General features: G+C 42.9%; 1 protein-coding gene across 6 annotated transcripts in view; it reads left to right on the top strand.

Annotated features, from left to right (window-relative positions):
- The window catches only part of PRRC2B (proline rich coiled-coil 2B), a 184,117-nt gene that overhangs the window by 44,762 nt on the left and 122,628 nt on the right, over positions 1 to 16,727 (top strand). For 5 of the 6 annotated variants that reach the window (XR_016312413.1, XM_089675129.1, XM_089675127.1 and 2 more), the window contains exons 2-6: positions 7,505 to 7,674; positions 9,001 to 9,178; positions 10,253 to 10,355; positions 11,771 to 11,843; positions 14,400 to 14,567. Coding sequence is in view for 5 of the 6 variants with exons in the window: in XM_089675129.1 (XP_089531255.1) it covers positions 7,560 to 7,674; positions 9,001 to 9,178; positions 10,253 to 10,355; positions 11,771 to 11,843; positions 14,400 to 14,567 (637 nt within the window). In the remaining variant the exon portion in view is untranslated. The remainder of the gene's footprint in view (positions 1 to 7,504; positions 7,675 to 9,000; positions 9,179 to 10,252; positions 10,356 to 11,770; positions 11,844 to 14,399; positions 14,568 to 16,727) is intronic. The other variant, XM_089675126.1, reaches the window with a different exon arrangement.

Here is a 16,727-nt window from a genome sequence, read left to right as displayed (position 1 = left end):
ATTGGCCATTGGGCAGAGCGTCTGTTAGCTATACTTCCCCAGTTTGGTATGCTCTTGGTTCTGATTGGCTGCTCAAGTTTGAGCTGTCACATGCTGGTCACATGCTCCTCCATACCAGGAAGCCCCTTTTAGAGCAGTGGAGCAAGTGCTTTAATGGAGCTGAGATTTGGTGAGGAGGTGCAGTGGGTGAGTAGACCTTGCTGGATGGGAGAGGGTAAACTATCAGGAGGCACTGTCGCACGAATTTGTACAGACAAGTTGGCAATGTCATTCAGAGCGAATATAAACCTAAATCTTGCATCAATTTAAAGTTCACCTTTTTTTAAACAAAAAAAAAAAAGGCCTATGTTTTTGTAGGAAAAAAATTTTGCTTTTAGAATATATAACTTTTTTTTTTTTCTTTTGCGCAAGACCAGTGGCACACAGGTACAGTGTCAGACTCTTCCTTTTTGGCTCTTTGTTCATAATGGGGTACGGGCTTTCAGTTGCAGAGCTGGAGGAAGTGTCAGTGGACTAAAGTCATAGATAGTTGTAATATTGGCCAGTTCAGCAGGGATTTCGATCCATGGACAGACAGGCTGATTGTACCTTTAATCGTCTTGGGTACAACCAACATGTCAGATTTATGACGTGAATATTGCCAGTGACTATAGCCAATAATAACTGTGTTCTCTTGGTAGGAACTGTATTAATGGGGGAATCGAGTGATTTTTTTTTTTTTTTTTTTTCCTTTCTTGCAACCTGTGGTTGCAGGAAATAAAATCGCATCATCTATGGCGTGCCTAAAAGTGCTGTGATTATCGCACTTGTATTCTTTTGAAAACTACAAGTGTGTCTGCTGCAGTAGCAGATGTGACTTGTTGCCTGGTAACATGTTACACCCTAAATGCGGGTTTACCATGTTATAAAAGGTAAAGTTAGCCTTTTAATATGTTCATTTTACATGTATTTATATAGTGCTGACAATTTACACGGTGCTCTACATATTGTTCATTTAAATGGACATACTAGGACAAATTTAGATGGGAACCAGTTAACCTACCAGCATCCCTTTTTGGAGTGTGGGAGAAAAACCACAATTCCTGGGGGATACCCACACGAGCACAGGAAGAACATGCAGAGTTCAGTCTGGTAGTACCCTTGTTGGGATTGACTGTTCTTTAAACTGTCAACTTTCACTAAAGCTGATGTCAATGTTTTCTGTCACTTTTTTTTTTTTTTTTTTTTTTTTTTTTTTTTTTTTTTTAATAAAGTAGTTTGGACCAAGCTGGTCCAAATGAACTATTTTGGACTGTATGTAACTTTTACTCGGTTTTGTTCCTGGTGTGAGACGAGAAGGCTCTGTCTCACAACTGGAACCCAGCACTGTGTAACTAGTCTGAGTGGTGCTCAGCCATTCATAGGCAGCTTTTGTAGTCGGTGAATGAATGCAAAGCTTCCTCTGATTGGCCAAGGAAACATGGAGATCAGCTTTAAAGTGTATGTAACCCTCACAAGGAACTTTTCCTGCTTGTCAGAAATTGGCTCACAGCCTGCCATCCTGAGCACTGGGGTCAGACTTTTCAGCTAGAACAAGTATTTTCAATGGCAGCATGTGTGTTCCAAATTGGTGCCTTACAAAATATTGAAGCAGGCATCAGTACCTGGACCCACTCACCCAGGCCTAACGGTCGTAAAGGTGGTGGGGTTGGTCTGCTCCTGTCACCGCAGAGCACCTTCCGAGTCCTCCCAAACCCCCCCTCCCTATCCTTCTCCTCCTTCGAGGCCCACTGCCTCCGACTATTCTCCCCAACCCCCCTGAAGATTGCTGTGATATACCGGCCTCATGGATCCATACCACGCTTCCTGGATGATTTCTCCTCCTGGCTACCCTTCTTCCTCTCCTCTGAGCTACCCACCATCATTCTTGGGGATTTCAACATCCCTGTCAACCTCGACAACCCGGACACAGCCCGTCTCCTCCACCTAACCTCCTCCTTTGCACTTGCACAGTGCATACAATCCACCACCCACTCCGACGGAAATATCCTGGACCTTGTCTTCTCCAACCGCTGCGCTCCCCACAACCTCACTAACACCCCCTTCCCTCTCTCTGACCACAACCTGATCACCTTCTCTATCTCCTCGTCCTCCAACGCCTACCCCTCCAAATGTCACACTACTACCAGCCGTAACCTCCGCAACCTTAACCCTGCCTCCCTCCACTCTGCAGCTGATCAACTCCACGACCGCATCCTCCCCCTGTCCTGCCCCGACTTGGCTTTGACCGCCTACAACAATGCGCTCTCAACAGCCCTTGACTCACTAGCGCCTTTAACCACACGCAACATCAGACCCCGACCGCTCCAGCCCTGGCAGACTGATCACACCAAAACCCTCAAACGACACAGTCGTGCCCTGGAGCGACTATGGCGCAAAACCAAATCCCAACAAGCCTTCACCCGCTACAAATCTGCCTTCCGCACCTACACCTCCTCCCTCCATGCTGCCAAACAGGCCTACTTCTTGACCCTCATCAAGGCCCTCTCCTCCAATCCTCGCCGACTCTTCTCTGCCTTCAACTCTCTACTCTCTCCACCCCCACCTCCACCCAGCACCTCACTCACTGCCCTTGAGATTGGCAATCACTTCAAAAACAAAATTGACACAATTCGCAAGGACATTGCCGCAACTCACACGCCCTCTCAACCCGTCCCCTCTCACACAGCTACCCCCCTATCCCCCCTCCCCCTCGACATAGCCCGCAGGGACTTCGTCGCTGCTCAAACTCTCTCCAACCCCCTTCACCCTCACTCAGCTACCCCCTCATCACCCCTCTCCCACGGCCCCACCACTGCTCTGACCTCCTCTTCCACCCCACCCTACATTCCTCATACTGAAGCTCCCCCAACACTCCACACCTTTTGACCTTACTACCATCGAGGAAGTCTCCAAGATCCTCTCTGATGCCCGCCTCACCACCTGCCCCCTCGACCCTATCCCCTCACAACTCCTACGACCTTCCTCCTCCTCCATCCTACGCTCCCTCACCCACATCTTCAATCTCTCCCTCTCCTCAGGCACTTTCCCCTCCCCTCTGAAACATGCACACATCACCCCCATACTTAAAAAGCCCTCCCTGGACCCCAATAACCCGAACAACCTCAGACCCATCTCCCTGCTCCCATTTACATCTAAACTCCTCGAGCGCCTAGTCTACACCCGCCTATGCTCTCACCTCAACGACAACAACCTCCTCGATCCCCTACAGTCCGGCTTTCGTCCCCTACACTCCACCGAAACTGCCTTACTCAAACTCTCCAACGACCTGCTAACCGCCAAAGCTAATGGCCACTATTCAGTGCTCCTACTCCTTGACCTCTCTGCGGCCTTCGACACAGTCGACCACCCCCTTCTCCTCAAAAAACTACACTCCCTCGGCCTCAGAGATTCTGCTCTCTCCTGGCTCTCATCCTACCTGTCACAACGCTCCTTCAGCGTTACCTATAATGCTACCACCTCCCCCTCACTCCCCCTCTCTGTTGGGGTCCCTCAAGGCTCTGTCCTCGGGCCCCTTCTCTTCTCCATCTATACCTCCTCCCTTGGCCAACTCATACACTCTCACGGCTTCAACTACCACCTCTATGCCGACGACACACAAATCTATCTCTCAACCCCCCACCTCACCCCCTTGGTCTCAGCCCGAATCACACACCTACTGAGCGACATATCAGACTGGATGTCGCTCCACTTCCTTAAATTGAACCTCTCCAAAACCGAGTTTCTTGTCTTCCCCCCAGCCCGGACACCACCCCCCATTGATTTCTCCGTCACATCCAACAACGCTACCATCAAACCCGCCCTGCAGGCCAGAGTACTGGGTGTCATTCTGGACTCCAACCTATCCTTCCAGCCCCAAGTCCAATCTTTAACAAACTCGTGCAGACTCCACCTCCGCAACATCGCCAAAATCCGCACGTTCCTAACCCCAGAAACCACTAAACAGCTCATCCACTCCCTCATCATATCACGACTCGACTACTGCAACTCCCTCCTCACTGGCCTGCCTCGCCGCTGGCTATCCCCTCTTCAGTCCATCCTGAACACGGCTGCCAGACTCATTCACCTTTCCAACCGCACTGTCTCCGCCACCCCCCTCTGCCAATCCCTCCACTGGCTTCCGATTGTGCAACGGATCAAATTCAAAATCCTAACGCTGACGTACAAAGCTGTCCACCACACTGCCCCGAACTACATCACTGACCTAATATCCAAGTACCGCCCAGCACGCACACTCCGCTCCTCACAAGACCTCCTTCTCTCTAGTTCCCTGGTCTCCTCCTCCCATGCCAGCCTCCAGGACTTCTCCAGGGTGTCACCCATCCTCTGGAACTCCCTGCCCCAACCCATCAAATTATCACCTACTCTCCTCTCCTTTAGGCGCACCCTGAAAACCCATCTCTTCAGGGAAGCCTACCCCACCCCCTGCTAACTTGCCGACCTCCTCCACTCTTCCTACCACTCCATCCCCCACAGCTATCTCCTCCTGTGCCACCACCCCTTCCCTCCTAGATTGTAAGCTCGAAAGAGCAGGGCCCTTGATCCCCTCATGTCTTGCATTGTATTGGTATTGTTCTGTCACATGTTCTGTCTCCCTTTTGTAATGTACAGCGCTGAGCGAACTATTGGCGCTTTATAAATACTGTATAATAATAATAATAATAATCAATATTACAGCCCTGTATCTTTTTAAAAATGTCAGAAATAAAAGATCCTAATAGAGTTGCTATTGGTTACATAATGTTTTTTCATAAACGTCAGTGAATGATCCTTGGGGTGCACTCTTTCAGTTTTAACAGAGTTTGGGCATGGTCCGCCACCATGGTCAATTATGTTGTGGCTTGTGAGTGCTCCAAACTGTGCCTGGGAAGAATTAAGTGTACTTTGGTGTGACCACTTGGAAGAGGTGGTCCTGAGCATGGTTTATTTATGGTCCAGTACAGTTGACTTCAGAGGGCAAACCATGTTTGAGTGCAGAACTTTTTATATGATGGAGCATACAAGCAGGGATCACTGTGATCTGCTTGGCAGAGGTGATGATGTAAATGTGACCAGTGAGGGGGCAGCAGTCAAACTTGAGCATGGTTCAGTTTAACCATACCTATTGTGGCACCCTTAGGCCCCTTTCACACGAGGTAGAATCTGATTTTCTCAGCAGAGGATCTGTCTGCTGATCCCCTGCTGAGCAGAGCGAGCAGATGACAGGTCTGTGTCCGCTCAGCTTATGTAGCATGAACATGGACATAGCCTGCTGTGCTGTATGGACAGCACGTCTGTTTACACCTGACTGCTCTCCGATCCGCTTAGAGGGGATGAGACCCTTATTATTTTTTGTGTGGGTGTAAATGGACACAAGGCTGCTTAGGCTTGCCTGTCCATAGGCTTACATGGACTATCCAATCGGGTCCACCTGAAAAACTGCCAGGCGTTCCCAATCGGATTGCCTGTGTGAAAGGGGCCTTAGTGTTGTCATGCGGTTCTGTGTGTTGAATCACTGGCCTAAAATATTTTCTATGCAAATGTAGAATTTGGAGTTCCTGTATTCCCTTCCACTTGAATGAATCATGCTTAACACATTTATATTTAATCCGAATACCAGCAATTTAAATATAGTGGAGCTCTTGAAATACTGCGCTGACTCTACGCAGTGTACTTCCACAACCTCTCATTGACTTAGCATTCTGATTGTATCGAAAGGAAATCCATGTGTGAAATTTTCAAGGAGCAGCAGCTGTATTAGGAAGGCCAACTGTTTGTCATTCCTGGGATGCTTGTCTGTTTCATTACATGCTGCTGGGAGCTGAAGCAGAGATGTGTATGCAAAAGTTTAGTATGTGGCCGGAATTTAGGACTTGCAAACGGGTGGGAGGAACAACTGTGTATGGTGGGGGGCAGGCATGTGGCTGCTGGAAAATAAAGTATAATACTTTTTTACACACTTCATATTTTGGATAAGGGACCTTTTGGTGACAGGTTCACTTTAAGAATATGTAAATATTTGAAAATGTCCAAAGCCTGGCCCCAATTCTACTTGAAGGGCTTGTTCACACTGCATTTTACTGTGCTAGGCAATGGCTAAATATGCATTCAAAATCACCACATGTACCGTAACTCCTTTTTGTGTCAAAGGAAATTACATTCTGACCAGCCACTTTGATCCATACACTTCTGCTAAACTGCACAGCTTGAAGGGTGCACTGTAATGTGCATTCACACCTCCTCTGACCGCAGAATGCCTTGCATTCAGTGAACAGAATGCAAGACGTTTACTGAATGAGGGGCTGGAGTGTGAGTGACCCAGTCAAAGTGTTGGTTGCTGATTGTGCTGTACAGGGGAGAATGGAAGTTGGAGTTCTATGTTTCCTTGCAGCCTAGTTACATGGGACATACTTCAGTTGTGTTTGCATTTCAAAAAGTATTGAGGCCACGCCATAGTACTCCAATGTGCTGCAGTAATCTATAAATTTTGAGAGTCTCTGCTGCACATATATAAATGGATAGATTGAGGGCAGGTATGCCTGGAGGGAACCCATTCCTCCTTTAAAGCTATTGGGACGCACTGGACACCCAGCAATAGCACAGTGGCAGCGAAGGTATCCCCTCACCTATTCACCAATAGTACAAACAAATGGCAACCACTTCAACCTATAACTGGCCTTTGCAGCAAGCTGCACGTGGAAAGGTGGCGTATGTCAAAAAAGAAGAAATTCCCAGCTCACTTGCTAGCCTGCACCAAACCAAATCAACCTTTGTCTAACAGTTCACGTTAAAACAGTTTAATTTGCAAACATATGGAAATATTTGTGTAAGTTGCAGAGGCCACGTCACGGCACCCCAATGTACTGCAGTGCTAACTGTAAATTTTGATAGTCTGCTGTGTGTGTGTGTGTTTTTTGACTTGAGTCTCCCTTCCATGTGCTCCTTGCTGCAAACGCCAGTTAAAGGTTGAGATGGTTGTCATTTGGTTTTTTTTAAGCCGCCTTTTCTGTATGATAGAGCAAGGTTACAAAGTGAAATATTGGAATGACAGCTGGTAATTGTCTAATAGGGGCAGAGGTGCTGGGCGTCAGAAATGCATTCTAAAAAAACACATTTGCATTTTTTTTTTTTTTTTTTTTTTTTAGGATGTATTTTTTTGCTTTCAAAATCCTTAAGTGGGTAAGTTGCTTTTTCCCCCGGTCTTGTAAGTCTTGGCCCCAGCCACTGCATCTTCTGACTCTTCATTTTGGTCCGTGAGGTAGTCCATCCCCCTGAAGGACTATTATCTGAATCTACTACTTTAGACAATTTTCCATTTGACAGCATTCTGCAAATTCTTTTTCCTTTTTTGTTTAACAGTTAAATTCCAGTTGCATAGCTATCTGACACATTTACTTTTACTATGCTAAGTATAGTATGTTTTTATTGTTGGTGCATTCTGCTCTCTGATCCTGAACTAACATTCATGTTTTTTGTTGCCATACAGGCAGATCGGGAGAGGCGCCGAGAAAAATTTTCCTACTAGATGACATTTCATCGCAATGTCCGATCGTTTGGGGCAGTTATCCAAGGGAAAGGATGGGAAAAGCAAGTACTCGTCTCTCAACCTGTTTGACAAGTATAAAGGGAAGTCAATAGAAGCAGTCAGAACAACAGGTACCTTTCTCCTTTTTATATCGTTGCTGTAAAACTGCATATGTTTTAAAGCAGGGCATAACGCAGAATCTGGACTCTGCAAACTCTTAACTATAGCTTGCACTTTGCGACCAGATGAAGTGTTTTTTTTTTTGTAATGTTCTCTTGGGTTGACTGTGCTTGTCCTAAAGCAGAAATTCTCCCAGTGATTCTTCAAATTCAAATAGCAGGTTTAATCTACTGCTTGGTCTTTGCTGATGTCTAATGACATTGGGAGGTTCCCTGCACATGTTGTTTTGTTGTGTGTGTGTGCGATGGAATGGATGTGGAAAGAACTTAATATTCACTTTGAAGAATCCTATAAGGTTGTCTTTAGGCATGTTGAAACACGGTGACCTGTATATTGTGTTAACTAATTTCGTAACAGTTAACTTCAATGGAAAATACCGACCATTGCATCCAAAATGGGGCAAGCGGAACTTTTTTTTATTTTATTTACAGTGTACTGCCATATCTTTGTGTGACCCTTTAATTTGCAAAGTAGGTAAATGTTCAACCTGTTCAAAGAACTTGATCAGCCAGTGACACCTTAATTATAATATTGTCCCCCAACCCCCCCAGAGTAATAGCCAGAAATTATTGCTGATAATCGTGACTTGACCATAGCTATATCTATGTGTAGCCCTACAGAACAAGAAGCTGAATCTGAATATGTATTCAGCAGATATGACTGACTGCTCCATGTGTATTTATGGGTGTGTATACAAACTACTTACAGAAAAGGGTGCTAAAGGGGTGAAGAGCTAAATCTAATATTATATATTTATGGCATAGTGGTCTTAGTCCTTTTATGAAATAATTTGATCTTCTGACCTAGCAACCAGGTTGTTACAGCAGCAGCTGTCATAGAAACTTGTGTAACTGATTAAGCACCACTGTAGAAATTGCCGTGATTAAAAGATAGTGTTATACAACATTTATTTTTAGGCACCTTTTTTATTTTGTGGTTGTCAGTGAAAAGCAGCGGTCTCTAGGTAGTCAGTTTACCTTACTTTCCCTCGATTGGGCTGACTTTGGCTTGCTCCTGAATCTGTTACTTTGGGAAAATGCTGCCAGCTGTTTACAGCTTTGGGCAAAGGGCCAATTGGTGCCAGCACTACTGTCAGATGAATGTTCAAGCTTTCTCTGTTGAGCTGAGGGCTGTAAATTACTGAACAGCCTCCTGTACAGAGTTTATATTTCCTGGAGTATTTTAAAGGCAAATGAAAAGATAAGGTGTGTGCGTGCGTGCGTGCTATAGGAAAAGTGTCTACGTTATGGCTTCATGTACGTTCTCATCTTTTTCAGTTATACCTAGACATGGCTTACAGAGTCTTGGGAAAGTTGCCGCTGCCCGGCGCATGCCACCTCCTGCGAACCTGCCAAGCTTGAAATCCGAGAACAAAGGAAACGACCCCAATATAATAATAGTGCCCAAAGACGGAACAGGATGGGCAAACAAACAAGAGCAGCCAGACCAAAAGAGGTGAGTGCTGCACATTGGGATCTCTTTAGAGGTTTGAGCCAGTTCATAGTCTTGCCTAAAAAGCCAGGTGTATGAACAGTAATTTTTCTGTAAATATTGTGGCCTTGCCTTTCAAACAATGGTGGCAGAAATGATTAAGCCCCGTTTCACACCGGTGTGACTTGACAGATTAAAATTCACAAGTCACACCCTATTTTCCGCTATGGAACTGTTCACTTCAGTGCTACTCAAGTCGCAGCGACTTTGAGAAAGATCCCTGCGCTTTTTTTTTTTTTTTTTTCATGTGCAGCGTGCATTCACATCTGTGTAAATGAAGTCACACAGATGTCCAGAAGCCACACATGAAGTCACACTGATTGGCAGTTTTGAAATCGTGCTGAAGGAGCACAATTTCAAATCTGCATCAGTGTGAAACGGGTGTAAAAATGTTGTTGCGTCCAGTTTTTTTTCCATACCTTAAGGAGAACGGTCTCAAGATTGTGGTTTAAAGTGACACTAAATTCTATAAATTCTATTGTCAAAACAAAACAAAATCCATTCAAGTATGTATTCTTTTCTCAAGAGTGCCTTTTTTTTTTTTTTTTTTGTACAAAAAGGTTATCGCACACAGGACTGCATTTTATCTGGCTGTATTTTTATTTACAAAATTCATACTTCTTGTACAGCAATAGTGCATTTCACCATCACTTAAATGCATTCTTTAGAGAGGAAAAGCATCTCTCTTGAGCTCTTATGTGACCTAAAATCTAGGTAAAGAATTACATGGCCTCTGATTACAAGGTGCATTATGGGTATTAGAGACTGCCTTCTTTTCAGTCACCTATCCTACCTAGTAGATTTGCATTGAGGATCAGCAGTGCACATTCACTGTGCAAAAACTAGAAATTTTAGTTTTTCCTTTTAAAATGAGCTAAAAATAGTCAAACAACATCTGTTTTGCTAGTGATGGGTGGAGTCCTTCACCTGTGTCTTAGGTCTGCTGAGTTCTTTGAAGACATGATCAAGCTACCAAAGTGCAGGGCTATTAGTGAGGTAAACATTGACTTTTTTTCTTTTGCTCTTCTGGTTATGCAGTTCCAGTGTGACAGTTCCTCCGCAGCAGGAGTTGCTGCCGCAGCAGGGTTTGCAGAAGTCTGTCTCCAATTTACAGAAGCCGAACACAGTGAACAGCCCGGAAGTGAGTACAAAGATGTGAAGAGTTATGCTTTATGGGGGCTTGTGAAATATTTCTTTCAAACAAAATATTTATTCATATTTTCGTTATATACCAGGGAGCCACTTTGTAATTTGTTAATCTAATAGCATAGTTTTGGCTGAAACCTGCAGTAGCCAATCACAGAGAAGAGTTCTGTGTTTACAAACGTACATAACTCTGTCTATGCATAGCAACACTCTGGCTTTTTTTTTTTCTTCCTGAAAAGTAAGAATAAAACAAAGGCATGTCTGTGAGTAAATGCAGCACGCATTCCACTTGTTAAACACACAGTTAACCCCTTGATGTTAACCCCTTTCCTGCCAATGTCACTAGTAAAGTGTTATATCTGATCACTGTATAAGTTTCACTATGACATCATTGTTCCTCCTAGTCCGTGTCTGTTAGAGCCAGGTTGGCCTCCACACAGTCGGTCCCACTATAAGTTGCTGATCAGCACCATTATTAGTATAGCATCTATAGCTGCATAAATTCCAGTATATGTATCATAGTTTGTAGATGCTATAACTTTAACACAAACCAATTAATACATCAGTATACCAAACCAATACACTACTTTGGGATTTTTTATTTTATTTTTTTTTCTTTTACCAAACACAAGTAGCAGAATACATTTTTTCCTAAATTTATGAAGAAATTTGATTTTATTTAATGTTTTTTCAGCAAATAAGAAAATATTTTTTTTTTCCCCCAAAATGTTCGGTCGTTTTCCGTTCATATAATAATAATAATAATAATAATAATAATAAAAAAAACCAATTGTGGTCAAAGACCATCAAAAAAAATCTCTATTCATGTGGGGGAAAAAAAGATATAAATTTCATTTGGGTTGTGTTTCATGACCAAGCAATTGCCAGTTAAAGTAGCACAGTGCTCAATAGCAAAAAAATGCCCCGTTCATGAAGGGGGGGAAAACCTTCTTTTTAGGTCATGTGTTAAGCTAACAACGAAATCAAGGGATGTTTTGGATGTAGCTCGAGTGAAAATTTTATATTTCTGTGTATTCTTATAGTCTTGTCGACTTTTGTGCCCACTTAACTTTTTTTTTTCTTTCTTTTTATTCTTTTTTTTTATTTAGTTTTTTTTTTTTTTCTTCAGCAACCTATGTGGTTGATTCCATCTTAAACTGCATATTAGGCAGCAATGCACTTCTTACACTCTTATCTGTGTATATACTGTTGGATTTTTTGGAGACAGCTGTCTGTCATTGTTTATACAGAAATTGGTTTCTTTATTGCTTTGTGCAAATGCAGATTTAGGTAGACTTTTTAAACAAATTTAGCAGCTATTGAAATGCTTTTTTACACATTGTTATAGCATATGCAAATCCAATAACCACAAAGATCTTTGGGTCTTACAGTTTTTTCTTAATTTTGCAGAATATCAATTTAGTGCCAGGTGGGCCAAAGTCATGGGCTCAGCTGAACGGAAAGCCAGCAGGACAAGATGGTGGTAAGTAGTAAGGCTGCAGCCTTTGTACAGTGTACACATTTTAGTAAACTAGTGTATGCTATCCAAGCAAGTTTATAGAGGAAGTTGGTCCTGCTTTAAAAAATCAAGTCATCAGCTACAAAGTATTTCTGCAGAAGTGTGAGCAAATATCTATCAGAAATAGGTACTCGCTCCCAGGGAGAAGGAAAAAAAAAAACCAGAGGGGAGGGAGGAGGATAAATGGAATGTTTTAAGTCAGGGGTCTGCAGACTTTCTGAGCAAAGAACCTTCAGGCTTTAGAGGGTTCGGACTGGCCAGTGGGAGTAGAAAAGGCTTCGGTATAGGTGCCCCATCATTGGTTTTAACAAGAGAAATATTGCCTCATTGTTTATCCATGAGAAAAGTGTCTCTTTGGTGTCAGGAGGAATAGTGCACCCTCATCGGTGTCAGTTGGTGAAATAGTGCCCCAAGGGCCAGATATGGGCAGCAAAACGCCACATCTTGCCCCCAGTTTAGAAACTACGGTTTTAAGTGATTTTAAGCAAAGGTCCGCTTTAATATGAACTCAAGACAGACCTCTATATTCACAGAAGCAATACTTGTATCTGAATCACCTTATCTACTAAAGGATTTCCATTTCTGTGTATTTAGTCCTGAGATTTACACCTTACAGGTGGTTAGATGACACTCCTTTGTTACAGTTAAAGAATACACTGCTGACACCTTCTGGCCACCAGCCTGTCTAATGGACATTGAAGTGGCAGCAGATGGATAAGGCCTTCTCTCTGCTTGCTCTGTTGTCCACTTATTCTTTATCCTCTTGTTTGCACTCCTGATAAGTTCCCAGGGCTTCCCCTTTGTCTTCCTTTCTAAGTACTACTGTAAATAGGGTTTATATTTAGTGATACCCAAATTCTAATGACACTAGTTGTGCAATTAAAAAAATACATTTAATGATTTAATAAAAACATCAGTGTGTGTATGTATGTATGTATGTATATATCTGTGTGAGGGGGGAGGAACAAACTATCTTAATTGTAATCTTAAATTTTCACTCAAAGGCATTTTTTTCTTCTTTTTCACCTGAGGCTTCCAAACTGTGCTGGCAGCTCATATGTCTGAGGTCCTAAAGGAGATACACTAGAGAAGACCTATGCAGCGTCATGTGCTGTGCCTGTCCTTGGACTGGCATGGTGTCATAGCGTTATGTACTGTGTGGTGTGCGTTGTTTTTGGATTTCCTCCCCCCCCCAGTACTAAATAGCTGCCCTAGCTGTACAAGATAACAGCTGTCCTGACTAGTTCGATTACTTATAAATCCTGGAATTTTAAAAGTGGGAATACACATAAAGCTATTTCTATGAAGATTGGAAATGTCCTGAGGCCACTTGGGTGGTAAGCTTTAATGCAGTCCCTGGGTTTTCTCAGAGCTGATGCTTCAAGTAGAACTATAGGCAAAACCTTTTTGTCTTTTCATTTTGGATAGAGCAAGGGAGGGTTATAACCCTCCCTGTCAGAATTATTATTATTTTTTTTTTTTTTACTGCCATCTGTATCTCATTGTAGAGATCTCACTTCATTTTCTGGCCCATAGCCAAACAAGAAATGAAAGAAAACCCCTGCAAATTAATGGAATCCCTTGGGCGCCCCCCACCCCTGGTTGCCAGAACTAGTGTCCCTATTGAACGATTTCAATTCTGTTACTTTTCTGGGGACAACCCAAAATTTGAGACTTGCATTTTTACTTTCACTTTCAATGGTAATGGGTAACGGGGGCAAATAAAGCGAATATCCATAACAGGGGGGTGCAGATAGCATAATCCATCTCCACTCTTGTCGAAAAGTAAAATAAAAGAAGTGTTGGCTTTGTTAGTCCACTTGGCATTACCACCTGCTGGTAAAACCTGGAGTTGGCATGCCATCTGCAGCATACAGGTATTATCTTTTGGGAACCACTGTATTATATTGGTCATAGTTGTGTCTGCCAAGCAGCTACCCTTATTTTTGAAAGTCCTCATACTTACCCATCCCTGATCAAGCAAGATTTAAAGGAGGCTGCAGGTCCACGCATTCACATCCTTCCCATGCCAAGTCTGTGCTCAGTCCTGTAGAGAGTTCATACTATGCCAAGATATGACATTTCCATAAGTCTGGGGCTTGTGGCACACATGCTTGAATCTTCCAGAGAAAATTTGTATGTGGTAGCTGCCTCAGATCTTTCTGGATCAGGAATACGCTGGTCTTAAACTGTAGAATAACCACAAAAAATAGAGACCTTTACAGAATATTGTTGGTATCGCTAGATGTACGTAAATTGCTCAGTAACCATAACCAAACCGCAAAAAGAAAAAGTGAAAAGGAATTCACCGAAAAAAGCAGTTACATTATGGACAAAATACGATACCTAAATAGGCATCAAAAATTATGGTTTTATTGGCAAAATAGCACGTAAATAGACACTTGGGTAAAGACAACAGTTAGCCATCACCTGGTCTTAAACTGTAACTGCAATTTTAGGTAAGTTTTATAACGGTCTGATCGGGGACTTTTGTTTGACTGTTACATCTTGTGTCTGCAGGTTCAAGGGGCTCAAACCGACTGTTGTCCTTCTCTCCCGAGGAATTTCCAACGCTGAAAGCAGCTGGCGAGCAAGACAAGGTTGGCAAAGAAAAGAGCGGCTTAGATCAGTCGTATGGGCCCGGACCAAGCCTCCGCCCCCAGAGTAAGCCCCTCGCCCTGCTTCCCGGTAACCGCTCTGAACGTTTTATTGTCTGTCGTCCTCATGTTTTTATTTTGTTACCGTAAAACTGTTTTTATTTAGGATATCAGTTATCTTCTTAGGCTAGTGTTGGCAAAAGGTGCTACAATTGTTTTGGGCAAGCATGCACTGCTTAGATTTAAGAGATGACAGAAATCTGTCGGGATAGTTACTGCTGCTTTGCCAGTGTCTGTAGCATTCATTTGTATGTGGAAGATTGAACATTTTCCTCTTCATCATGCTGGCTATAGAAAAAAATAACTGCTCCCATAATGCAGTAGAAGCTTGTCCTATTGTACTTTGTTAGGTAATCTGCTAGCACGATGTAGTGGAGGGGGATGAGCGCGTATAATTATTTGGTCTGAATATTAGCTTCTCTTTCTATTTATAAAAGATGATTATACCGAAATAGGAACCTTTTTGAACATAAATGATTTGATTGCTTTGGAGGTTGACAAGCTTTTCCCTGTTTCCTTTATAGTGAGGTGCTGACCTGGCGTTTATAAGCAGCCATTGTGCTTATGCTTGTTTTGAGAAAGGGAAGTGGGCAGGTATGTGGAGTTCTGTGGTCCAGGAAGCAGCATTGACATGGTTAGGATTTCAGTCTAGAAGAGGCACTGTGTTATCAGCCCAAGCAAGAGGTTAGGAGCTCACTAGATTTCAAATATGTCTGCCTTTTGCTCATCTCCATTACATGGGGTTAGAAAGATGAGCAGTTTACTGAAGATAGGATTATTTTTGCTTTCATTGCAGCTCACAGGAAATGCTATGGGCACTCAGTTTTTGTTAAGATTACTGATATGTTTTGCTCACCCTTCTACTGATGGGTTATACTGCCATGTATGAGAGGATTTGGACACTGGCAAACAAAAAAGGAGCCGAAAGATTGGCCAAGGTAACCCATCCTCTTTCCAGTATGCTAGTTTTGATAGTATCCTAGGACAGACTTTTTTTTGTTTGTTTTCCCCCACATTGTCTTAGTCAAGATTCCTTGCTACATTGACACTGCTCTGCTGTTCAGAAATGGCAATGTTGAACCCATTAGACATTTCTTTCTACTCTAGCCTATTCAACGTAGGTTTCCTTTTAGCAATCGCCTCTGTGAGGCAAGTGTCCAAAGAGTTGGCCTTATTCTGTGGTGAACAGTTTCTAGTTTTGCATAGGGACATTGGGTTGTTGAAGCCCGAGACTTCAATCTTGCCAAAGGTAGTAGTAGTTTCTGCCTTTCACCTCAACCAGGGCATCATTCTTCTGCCTCTCTGCCTGGCTTCAATTTACCAAAAGTAAATTTCCCTCCATTGTTTGAATTTGGTTCAGGCTGTAGTAGTCTGTCTTTCAGCCACTACCTATGAGGACTAATTTTCCTTTTAGTCATCCCAAATGAACCCTGTAAGTTTTCACTGGCTTTTTGTACCAACATCTCTAAGTGGTTCAGGCAGACAATAATCCAACCCTATGGTGTCATAGGATTGGGTTCCAGGCCTTTTGGTATCAAACAATTGTTTCCAAATTTGCAAGGCTCCCACCCTCTTCATCAGTTCTCATATTCCCTAAGTTCTGCCAGATGATGATTCAGCCTCGTTTGATGCCAGCTGCAGACATAATGGCCTTCATGCAGTTCTTTGAGCTGCAGGCAGTCTCCTCTTTGTTTCTTTGGCCTGTTGGTGTTTGTTTACTTTGTTTTCAAGCCCTCAGACTGGTTTTGGATGACCCATAAATTTGACTTCCTGTGTCCCTCAATGAAGAGGATTTTTGTATAATCCTTTTCTTGAAGTCTTTGTAGTGGTCCCATCCCAGTTAATGATCCTGCTTTTGTTACTGCTTTGCCACAGAAAGTTTGAAGTAAACAAAGTTTTTTGTTTGTTTGACAGAATTCAATCTTCCAGTAGGTGGCATTATAACTTGATGCTTTAGGACTTCCTATGTCCACCAGTGGACTTTGAAAGGAGTTTAAGTAAAACAAATCCAAAGTTTTCTTTACTGACTAAAAAGGTTCTTGGCTTAAAAAATAAATTAAAAACAAATGCAGCTTCCACATCTAAAGACTGGCTAGTTGTAATATATATCTTGCATGTTTGTTCCTGGATTTAGTTATACTATAAAGTGGAATTTAATTCACCAATCTAATGGTTTCACCGAAGAAATTTC

The sequence above is a fragment of the Staurois parvus genome, unplaced genomic scaffold (genome assembly GCF_062004578.1).
Source record: "Staurois parvus isolate SC_StPar_1 unplaced genomic scaffold, SC_StPar_1.0 ptg000154l, whole genome shotgun sequence".
NCBI classification, from domain to species: Eukaryota; Metazoa; Chordata; class Amphibia; order Anura; family Ranidae; genus Staurois; species Staurois parvus.
The sequence above is the reverse complement of the archived record's forward strand: the minus strand, read 5'-3'. Positions and strand labels throughout refer to the sequence as shown.